The sequence below is a fragment of the Carlito syrichta genome, unplaced genomic scaffold (genome assembly GCF_000164805.1).
Source record: "Carlito syrichta isolate Samal-C Ts95f unplaced genomic scaffold, Tarsius_syrichta-2.0.1 Scaffold313936, whole genome shotgun sequence".
Taxonomy (NCBI): Eukaryota; Metazoa; Chordata; class Mammalia; order Primates; family Tarsiidae; genus Carlito; species Carlito syrichta.
The window spans coordinates 1420505-1431328 of NW_007258032.1; the positions used below are offsets into that span (position 1 = coordinate 1420505).

At 47.3% G+C, this 10824-nt stretch overlaps 1 protein-coding gene across 1 annotated transcript in view; it reads left to right on the forward strand.

The window, feature by feature from the left end:
• EIF2B5 (eukaryotic translation initiation factor 2B subunit epsilon) overlaps positions 1–9643 on the forward strand; it is a 9982-nt gene extending 339 nt beyond the window's left edge. The window contains exons 2-17 of the mRNA XM_021718874.1: positions 2–144; positions 1230–1354; positions 2231–2416; positions 2508–2685; positions 2775–2855; positions 3131–3208; positions 3489–3801; positions 5505–5650; positions 6179–6320; positions 6442–6543; positions 6718–6825; positions 7292–7382; positions 7683–7806; positions 8376–8501; positions 8933–9043; positions 9218–9643. Of these exons, the coding sequence (XP_021574549.1) occupies positions 2–144; positions 1230–1354; positions 2231–2416; positions 2508–2685; positions 2775–2855; positions 3131–3208; positions 3489–3801; positions 5505–5650; positions 6179–6320; positions 6442–6543; positions 6718–6825; positions 7292–7382; positions 7683–7806; positions 8376–8501; positions 8933–9043; positions 9218–9277 (2114 nt within the window). The 3' untranslated portion in view covers positions 9278–9643. The remainder of the gene's footprint in view (position 1; positions 145–1229; positions 1355–2230; positions 2417–2507; positions 2686–2774; positions 2856–3130; positions 3209–3488; positions 3802–5504; positions 5651–6178; positions 6321–6441; positions 6544–6717; positions 6826–7291; positions 7383–7682; positions 7807–8375; positions 8502–8932; positions 9044–9217) is intronic.
• The last annotated feature ends 1181 nt before the right edge of the window (positions 9644–10824 follow it).

A 10824-nucleotide genomic window follows, 5' to 3' on the forward strand; every position in this document is an offset into this window, starting at 1 on the left:
GGCGGCGGCGGCGGGCCGGGGGCTGGCGGCGGCGGTAGGGGAGCCAGGGGGGCGGAAGAGGAACCGCCGCCGCCCCTGCAAGCGGTTCTGATAGCCGATAGCTTCAACCGCCGCTTCTTCCCCATCTCCAAGGACCAGCCTCGGGTGAGCGCTGCCCACGCGAGCAGCCAGCGGGCCGGAAGGGTGGCGGGGCTGGGGCAAGTAATCCTTTCGGATATTTCTGGTGCTGCACGCCCTGGAGAAACTTGTGTCCATCCTGTTCTCCTGAAGCCGAGTTCATCTGGCTAGGAGGAGAGAGGAGGGACTGTGTAAAGCCCTGATGACTGCCTGGTCCAGTGAGTGACTGGCGGATTTGGGCACTCCGTGCTGTCCACCTGAAGTCTGGGAGGAATGAAGAGGGCTAAGTGTAGAAACAGGTGCTTGAGAGAAGCCTTCTCGCAGGGGTTCAGTGCCCCCAGAGGAGGCTGTGCAGAGGAGAGGTGCTTAGGTGAAACGAAACAACACCCTTTCCCTTTGAAAGGGCGATAATATCCCTAAAAAAAAGAGCTGGCTGGATCTCGGGCAGTGTACTTTTTTTTCCTTCTAGGTTTTAATGACAGCCAGTGCCATCTGTCGAAAGGAGAACAGAACGGGTTTAGTGGCTGCTTGCCTCAGCTTCTGAATTCTCTAGGCAATGGAGAATTGGATGGAGCTGGTTCTGGAGATTGCTAGATCACTCAGCGGTCTCCGGAGAGGGAATTGCATTGGGTTTAAGAAAAATACTCTCTAACTCCCCCTAAAAAGCCTACTGACTGTTCAATTTTGACAAGCGTTGCAGGGAGGCAAGCCCCTGACACTTAAAAAGGGATCAAGGAAGGAAAGTTTATGAGGAAGACCTTAACAGTGCTTAAGTTTGTGAAAATATGATTGATTTCCAGTATTATCTTTTGGTAGAGGTGGTCTGCTATTCTTTCTGAGCCCTGTGTCAACAATTTTTTCCAAGCCCTGGAGATTCGTGTCCAGCTGTCATAGGATTTGATAGGTCTCCGGAGGCTTATCTAGGCCTCTTAACCTTAGGCAAGTAAATGCTGAGCTTACCATGCCCAGATTGCAGTAAAGATAAAGATAAAGTAAAACTATATAAAGTATAAAGAAATACTGATAGCCAAGTAAAAATTGTTGTAGTGAGGTACCCAAAGGGCCCTTATGAATCCAAGATCTCCAAATTTTTTTCATATCCTACCCTCCAGGTCCTCTTGCCCCTGGCCAACGTGGCATTAATTGACTATACTCTGGAATTCCTGACTGCCACAGGTGTACAGGAAACCTTTATCTTTTGTTGCTGGAAGGCTGCTCAAATCAAAGAACATCTACTGTAAGACCCTGTAACTTTTATTTCCGTCTTTCACCATCTTCTTCCAGCTTTTTCAGGATGCATGTAACTAAGTAGAAATGTGAGGGGTGGGGTATGTCTATTTAGATCCCATTGTAAGTGCTTGGAGTGTTTTCTTCACTTATCAGGAGGTGACCAGTTGAAGTATTGTTTCTGTTTGTCGTGGGGTCCCTGTGTCCAAGATTAAAGAATAACACTTGGGTTTTCTCTGAATCTCACTTATAAAGTTTGGTCCCAGTGGCTTTTGCTTTTTATTTAATCCAGTATGAAAGTTACAAGAATAGCATCTTTGTTTTTCCATTGAGTTTTTAAATATTGTTTGTTCTGACCCTCAAGTTCTTCTTCATCTTTGTAAGTCTACTGCTTAGCTTAGTGCCAGGCATATAGTGAGCACTTAACAAATGTTTATTGAAATCTTCTTGAAAAAGAGCGAGTCTCAGGATTTATGAAAGTTTCGGAAATAAAGACTAGAATATTAGCATGGTCTCCATCAGACAGTTCCTAAATTTTGCATAGACTTCGGAAGGGAAAGCTGACATGAAAAATTTGCCCCCATGGTACTTTGTAGACTCTAGCTTTCAGCAGGATTTTGAGTTCAAATCCAAGTTTGGGAAAAGTGGTTAAGGCACAGAGAGGAAATAACCATGTCTCTCTAATTCATAAAACAAGACTGATGACTCAGGATGCTGAAAACATTAATTATAGTTCATAAATCTCTTTAAAGTTGAGGACGCTGGCAAGAACCCAAAAAAGCCATAGAGAAGGAGTGCGAATGCTGAATGGGGGAGAAAAATAGGGAAGGGTCACATGGTGTTTACACCTGATTTACTCATTCCCTTCACCTCTCCCTTCCTTTAGGAGATCTAAGTGGTGCCGCCCTACATCCCTCAATGTGGTTCGAATAATTACATCAGAACTATATCGATCACTTGGAGATGTCCTCCGTGATGTGGATGCCAAGGCCTTGGTGCGCTCTGACTTCCTTCTGGTGTATGGAGATGTCATCTCAAATATCAATATTACCAGAGCCCTTGAGGAACACAGGTCAGGTTGGGAAAATGGCAGGGTCAGGGGTAGGGACCAGCAAAGCCCTGAGACTGCTTTTTTGCAGCTCTCTCCCTTTTATCCTTTATAGGTTGAGGAGGAAGCTAGAAAAAAATGTATCTGTGATGACAATGATCTTCAAGGAGTCATCCCCCAGTCACCCAACTCGTTGCCATGAGGACAATGTGGTAGTGGCTGTGGATAGTGCCACAAACCGGGTTCTCCATTTTCAGAAGACCCAGGGCCTTCGGCGTTTTTCATTTCCTCTGGTATGTGGTTATCTGGGGTCTTTCAGGTGACAAGGTGACAGGCTTCAGCAGGAGAAACAAGTTAAAGTTCTTGTACCTTCTCTCCACAGAGTCTGTTTCAGGGCAGTGGAGATGGAGTGGAGATTCGGTATGATCTGCTGGATTGTTATATCAGCATCTGCTCTCCTCAGGTGAGCTCTTCAGGGCCAGAGCTGCATGTCCCAAGGGTAGAACTCTGAGGGTCTGTTACTGCCTCCTTTGAAGGCCAGGGTATGTTTCTTCCCCCCTTTTTCTTGTCTCTTCTAAAGCAAAGAAGTGCTGTCCTCTTGTCCCCAGTGTCCCGTGAGGATTTTCTTTGGGATTTTGGTCCATGTCCAGCTGTCATATGATGTGATAGATCTCTGGGGGCTTATCTGTGCTTCCAGGAAATAGCATTTAACCTTAACCACCCCACTTTCCCCCACAGGTGGCTCAACTCTTTACAGACAACTTTGACTACCAAACTCGAGATGATTTTGTGCGAGGCCTGTTAGTGAACGAGGAGGTGAGGAATGGTCTTTTAATGCCTCTTTAGGAGGGTAGGAAAGGGATGTGATTTTATTTCATGCTGGTAACTTTTGGTCCCTTTTTGTGTTTTATTGAGCCTTAGGAGGGAAGAAAAGAACTGGGGGTGGGAGAGAAAAGTATATACAGAAAAGTCTCAGGCTGTTTGGCTGTAAGAGTGAAAGTTAGAAGGGAACTTAAAAGGGTTAGAAGTGTGCTGTACTTGGGGGCATTCTTTCTGTCTTGCTTGCTTGGCTAACCTCGCTTTCCTTCTCACTCAGATCCTAGGAAACCAGATCCACATGCATGTAACAACTAGGGAATATGGTGCCCGAGTCTCCAACCTACACATGTACTCGGCTGTCTGTGCTGATGTCATCCGCCGATGGGTCTACCCTCTCACCCCAGAGGCGAACTTCACTGACAGCATCACCCAGAGCTGCACTCATTCCCGGCACAACATCTACCGAGGGCCTGAGGTCAGCCTAGGCCATGGCAGCATCCTGGAGGAAAATGTGCTCCTGGGCTCTGGCACTGTCATTGGCAGCAATTGCTCCATCATCAACAGTGTCATTGGCCCTGGCTGCCACATTGGTGAGCACAGGTGGGGAATCAAACCAGCCAACCTAGAAGCAGGAACCTGGAGGTCTGTGTCCCCAGAAACAAGGATGGGTACATCAGGAGCAGTCCTTGGTTGTAAGGAATTTTAGACTGCCTGCTTTAAGAAAAAAGGAAATAGGGATTTGAAAACAGTGATACCTTAATTTGTGGCCTGTGAGCTTATCATTGGGTGACTTCACATTCCAGACTACCCTATATTCACATTCAGGACCATGTGGATAATTAACATGCAGTAACAACATCTTTTTAGTGTATTACAGTTTACAAAGAACTTTTACATACATTGTTTAATTTATGCCTCACAAAAACCCTGTGAGGTAGATATTATTTATCCTTAATGCACAGATAAATGAGTAGGTTCACCAAGGATGTCTCGCTCAAGGGCATAGCTAATAAGAGGCAATGATGGGGCCGGGTGCAGTAGCTGACGCCTGTAATCCCAGTACTTTGGGAGGTGGAGGCAAGAAGCCTGCTTGAGCCTAGGGGTTCAAGACGAGCCTGGGTAACTTGGTGAGACTTCATCTCTATAATAAATGAAAAACTTAGCTGAGCATGGTAGTGCACGCCTGTAGTTCTAGCTACTTGGAAGGCTAAGGCAGAAGGATTGCCTGAGCCCAGCAGGTCAAGCAGCGGTGGCCGTGAGTGTGCCACTGCACTCCAGCCTGGGAGACAGAGTGAGACTCCAACTCAAAAAAAAAAAAGGCCGGGCACGGTGGCTCATACCTATAATCCCAGCATTTTGGGAGACCAGGGTGAGAGGATTGCCTGAGCCCATGGGTTCGAAACCAGCCTAGGCAACTTGGCGAGATCTCACCTCCACAATAAATCAAAAAATTAGCCAGGTGTGGTGGCGCATGCCTGTAGTTCCAGCTACTTGGAAAGCTGAGGCAGAAGGATTGCCTGAGCCCAGCAGGTTAAGGCTGCAGTGGCCGTGAGCGTGCCACTGCATTCCAGCCTGGGTGACAGTGAGACTCCAACTCAAAAATAAATAAATAAATAAAAAAGAGGTAGTGATAGGATTTGAGTCAGAGTATTCTGTCGCCCAGTCTGGAGTGCAGTGGTACAGTCAGGGTCACTGCAACCTCCTGGGCTCAGGTGATTCTTCTGCCTCACCCTCCTGAGTAGTCAGGAATATAGTCATATACCACCACACCCAGCACATTTTTTGAATTTTTGTAGGGACAAGGCTCACTATGTTGTCCAGGTTGGTCTCGAACTCTTTGGACTCACTATAACTGTCTGACTAGCCTCTTGGCAATCCATTTTGGTTGTAGGAATGTGATGTGTCTAATGGTACTGTCCCTTTAAAAGAACAACAGTAAGACTCACATTCTAAAATGTACTAGGAGAGGTGGAATAACTTGGTTCTGCTTGTAGACTAGATGTAATTCTGATAAGGTTTTTGATTTCAAGGAGTCCTCAGAAATCTTGAAAGTTCTCAGGTTCTTGAGCCCTGTTATATCAATGTTGTATACCTGGTTAAGGATGGTCAGGATAAGCAGTTTTCTACTTTTCAGGCCTGGGCTTAGAGGGTAAATGGATATTTCTGGTGACTTGTGGGATGGGGTGTTAGAGCTAGGTGAGAGCTGTGCTGGTATCCGTCAGCCCTCTCCACGAAGGGCTTTGGTCTGGAGTTGGAGCCCTGAGTGACCAGGAGTCCTTCCATCCTGAGCCAGGTGATAACGTGGTGCTGGACCAGGCCTACCTGTGGCAGGGTGTTCGAGTGGCTGCTGGAGCACAGATCCATCAGTCTCTACTCTGTGACAATGCTGAGGTCAAGGAACAAGTTACCCTGGAGCCACGCTGTGTCCTCACTTCTCAGGTGAGACCTGCTCCATCGTATACACAGGCCCCAAGTTGAGTGGTAATCATTCTGAGCCAGAAGGGACTTTCTTTTTTTTTGAGTTGGGAGTCTCGTTTTTGTTGCCCAGGCGGAGTGCAGTGGCATGCTCATGGCCACTGCAACCTCGACCTAGGCTTAGTCGATTCTTCCGCCTCAGCCTTCCAAGTAGCTGGAACTACAGATGCATGCCACCATGCCTGGCTAGTTTTTATGATTTATTGTAGAGACAAGGCTCACCACGTTACCCAGGCTTGTCTCGAACTCCCGGCCTCAGGCAATCCTCTTGCCTTAGTCTCCCAAAGTGCTGGGATTACGTGCTGAGCCACCGTGCCCGGCCGGGACTTTATTTCTACTTGTAATCCAGTCTGACTTGAGAGTCCAAATCTAGTGGTTTCATTTACCTTCTACCAGGTTTAGTTTAAAATAAAGTCGTCTGATTGCCAAGATGTACTCTCCTCCTCACACTGATGGTCCTGTGCCATCCACTCCTTGTTTTATCTCCTCTAGGTGGTAGTGGGCCCTGACATCACGCTGCCCGAGGGTTCGGTGATTTCTTTGCACCCTCCAGATGCAGAGGAAGATGAAGATGATGGCCAGTTCAGTGATGATTCTGGGGCTGACCAAGAAAAGGAGAAAGTGAAGATGAAAGGTGTGAGGCTCAACAGGTGTGGGGCATCTGTGTGTCTCTCTGCCACAGAGAAAAACCAGTGTTTCCTCCTAGAGGTGTTGGTGCCTTTACTGGGCCTTGTGTGTATCATTGCCTTTTCCAGGTTACAATCCAGCAGAAGTAGGAGTTGCAGGTCAGGGCTACCTCTGGAAAGCTGCAGGCATGAACATGGAGGAGGAGGAGGAACTACAGCAGAATCTGTGGGGTAAGCTAGGCCTTATGCCTGCCTTCCTCCTATTAAATCCAACTTTTTGAAGGATAGTGAATACTTCACAATCAGATTGCTTGTTCATTCCTTTATTCATGCAGACAGGGCAGATGTTGTTCTCTGTCAGTGACTCTTCATTATTCTTTTTTCTCACACTTTATGGGTCTTCAGGACTCAGGATCAACATGGAAGAAGAAAGTGAAAGTGAAAGTGACCGAAGTATGGATTCTGAGGAGCTGGACAGCCGGGCAGGCTCCCCTCAGCTGGATGACATCAAAGGTGTGTGGCCAGGGCCACAGTGTCCTAGACAAAGAAGGGAATCCTTCAGTTTATTCTTTGCCCAGATCAGCTAGCCAAAGGCTTATGTTTCTCCCAGAAAGGATTTGGTATAAAGTCAGAACTAGATAACTTAGAGCAGCAGTCCCCAACCTTTTTGGCATCTGGTACCAGTTTCATGGAAGACAACTTTTCCACAGATAGGAGGTGGGGATCATCAGGCATTAGATTCTCATAAGGAGCGTGCAGCCTAGATCCCGCCCATGCAGGTCACAATTAGGTTCACGCTCCTATGAGAATCTAATACTGCCACTGATCTGACAGCCAGAGTTTCACTCATCTGCCACTTACCTTCTATGTGGCCCAGTTCCTAACAGGCTGTGGACCGGTACCAGTTGGCAGCCTGGGGGCTGGGGAGAACATTCTGGAATGATGTTGGCCCATGAACTTACTCTTGCTTTGATTTTAGTGTTCCAGAATGAAGTCTTGGGAACACTACAGCGGGGCAAAGAGGAAAACATTTCTTGTGACAATCTAGTCCTGGAGATCAACTCTCTCAAGTAAGAGCAGCCCTCCCTGTTCTTCTTCGGGGATTCCCAGGAAGGTCAAAGTTTTCTCCTAAATGTTTCTTCTCCAAATAGAAATTTTTTCCCTTGACATCCCAAATGGAGAAGGCCAGTAGTGTTTGGAGCAAGGAGAATATTAGGTTCTAGCCTCAGCATAGACGTTCCTCTTCCTAAATCTTCCCCTTCCATGTTGTTTCATCCAACTTCCTGTCCGCCTATGTCTGTCAGATCCATAGTTCTTCATCATGCTGAAGGGCCAGTGAAGGCCCTCGTGTCACCCCAGTCTTCCCACAGGTATGCCTACAACATCAGTCTAAAGGAGGTGATGCAAGTACTGAGCCACGTGGTCCTGGAGTTCCCCCTGCAACAGATGGATTCTCCGCTCGACCCAAACCGCTACTGTGCCCTGCTGCTTCCCGTGAGCAAAGACTGGGGCTGGGGACAAAGGATTAGGTGGACGCAGATGTACATCCTTGCTGTACTAGACTTTAAAGGAAGACAGGAGTATTTCTTGCTATATGGCAAATATGTTACTTCTGGTTCCCTTCTTCTTGCTTCTGGAAGCTGGCTGGGTTCTAGAGTAGCCTTAGCTGATCCAAAGGGGTCGGGTTGAGTGACCTTTGAGACTCCAGGATTCAGACCATACTAGGTCCACAAAGGTGTACTGAGAATAGACCTGGACATTCAGATTCCATGACAGTGATTTGACCTAGCATGAGATCAACCTCCAGGCTGAGAATAGATATTTTGCGGCAGCCTACAGCATGTGATCTTGCTTCATCTTCCCCTAGGAATCTCTTTTTCCCACATCCTGAGTATCAACAATTCCCAAGTCCCTCTGACATGATTCCACAGGGCCTGTATCATCTCCCTCTTGTCCTCCCATGTCATGAAATACTCATGTCATCATTGTTGATTTTCTTTGCTGTCCAGGTATAGGCAAATGCTCAGGAATATATTGTAACTCCTTTCTCCTTTCTTTTCTAGCTGCTCAAGGCCTGGAGCCCTGTTTTTAGGAACTACATAAAGCGTGCAGCCGACCATTTGGAAGCATTAGCAGCCATTGAGGACTTCTTCCTGGAGCATGAAGCTCTTGATACTTCCATAGCCAAGGTGAATACCACCTTAAGGCCATGCTCTTGCATTTGCTTTTAAACAAGGCTTGGTGACTCCCATGGAGACAGAACAGAAGCTAACATGAATCTAATCCAGTATGGAGTTTGGTTAACAGTGCCCTCTGCCCCCAGTATCGTGCTTATGCTGGAATAGTACAGCTGGAGCCAGGCTAGGAAGGCACACATTTGAGGGGTAGACTGAGAATGTGCAAAGCTCTCCCTAGCAATAGTTCCAGTATTTATACCTGCCCCAATAGCAAAATCAACAGCTTACTCTTGTCTGTTTTGGAAAAGGCTGTTCAGTGTGTGGAAGGAAGCTGAGGGCCTGGTATAGAATGGTGCTAAAGCCATGCTTCCTCTTCCTCTGTTAGTCATTACGTCTTGCTGACTCTCCAAGGCCCTGACATCCCCTTTATTGACCTTCTGCAGGTTCTGATGGCTTTCTACCAGCTGGAGATCCTGGCTGAGGAAACAATTCTGAGCTGGTTCAGCCAAAGAGATACAATTGACAAGGGCCGGCAGTTGCGCAAGAATCAGCAGGTAAGTCAGGCTGCCCTCCCCTTACCAAGGTGTTTGTCTGGTTCCCAGGTCCTTTCCCCTAGACTCTAGGGTGGTTGGTTTCTGGGACTTGGTGGGTGTTAAAACTGCTTAGCCACCAAGGGCAGTGGGGGATTATGTGCCCCTCTCCCAGTAGACCTCTCTGCTTCTTGACAGCTGCAGAGGTTCATCCAGTGGCTAAAGGAGGCAGAAGAGGAATCATCTGAAGATGACTGAAGTTGCACTGCCTGCTCCTGTGGGTGTGATTGATTGCCCTCCTGGATCCTGGGCCAGGACAAGTGAGGAGCTAGTTGCAGGATGAGTGGCCACCATCCAGCTGAGACGTAAAAGAGCCCAGGCTGGAACTACAGTATTCTTCCCACCGCCAGCAGCCATGTGCCTCCCATCCTGACTGGGGAGTTGGATAAGGGAAGTTGGGCTGGAACAAAGCTTCTGCCTAGGGAGGAGCTAGGCAGGCCCTGCAGTTGGAGGAAGGCCAGAGGAACAGCTTTGTGCTCTGGCTTTCCCTCAGGGAACAGCAGAGAGCAGCTGGCTCTCTCTGCTACTTGTATATGTTAATATTAAAAAAGAGAAAGCAGTGTATTTGGTTTCTCTCCATCCCTGCCTAGTGAACCATTGAAGTTTGTGACCAGAGTTCTGAACCGCTGACATGGCAGCCTTTCCCTAACACCTGGGGGAAAGAGGGAAGAGAGGTATTATGGCCATTAGGTGGTACTATGGGGCCTTGCTGATTAACCTTTCCTATGGTTCTTGGGTAGTGAAGAGCCTAATTCTTTTCCAGCCTCTGTGGACCAGCTTGTGGTCGTGGTTTCCTGTGGTCCTGCCCCTCAGCCTATTTCTATAGCAAGTCCTAAACTGAACAGTTTTCTGCCAGATGGTGATGACGCCAAACATGTGAAGCCCATTACCATGTGCCAGTCCTTCTCTCACACCTTTTCCAGTTGATCCAGTACTAGTCCTGTTGGGGAAGCTGGGCCACTCTTCGTCTCAAAGATACGGAAATCTGTTCAAAATCTCATGACACTTGAGGTATAAAAACTAAGGCCTTAACCCTCATAACCCAGAACTCTCTCCTTTAGCATATTGTGTCTCAGTGAAGGGGAAATTACCCCAGAGACAAATCAAACCCAAAGCTAGTAATGGATATCCTGAGAATACAGAAAAGCCCTGTGAAATGTGGTTTTCTTGAGACAGTATTTCTGTGTGATGCATTTTGCTAAATACTTTTCATGTTTCCTTTAGCCTTTGCATCAGCCCTATGAAGTAGTTCTTATTCCCATTTTCAGACGAGGTGGCTGAAGCTCAGAGAGGTCAGCCAGGTTTGATGTTGGACTCTAGAGCTGGAGTGTGTCACTTGGCTATATTGTAATCTTTTAACCTCACCCATGAGACATGCTCTTCTGTCTTATCTTTTTTGAGCTCTTTGTTGTCTTCATATAGAGTCAGTGGTTTCCTCTATTGGCATGTAAACGTGGCAAATGTTACTGTGATGGTACATGACTTTCCCTCCCTGGACATCGTAGATCAAATAGTTGCCTTTCTTCATTTCAGTTGGGTAGAGAGGAATAAACTGAGGAAAAAGGTTACTGAACTCTGCTTGGGGGCATGAAGTACTGCTGGTTATTCCTAAAGAGGAAAAAAACAAGCTGGCCAGGGTTTTGCTTAATTTATCTTTCTTGGCCGGGCTTGGTGGCTCAGCCTGTAATCCGGCGCCTTTGGGAGGCTGAGGTGAGTGAATTGCCTGAGCCCGCGGGTTCGAGACC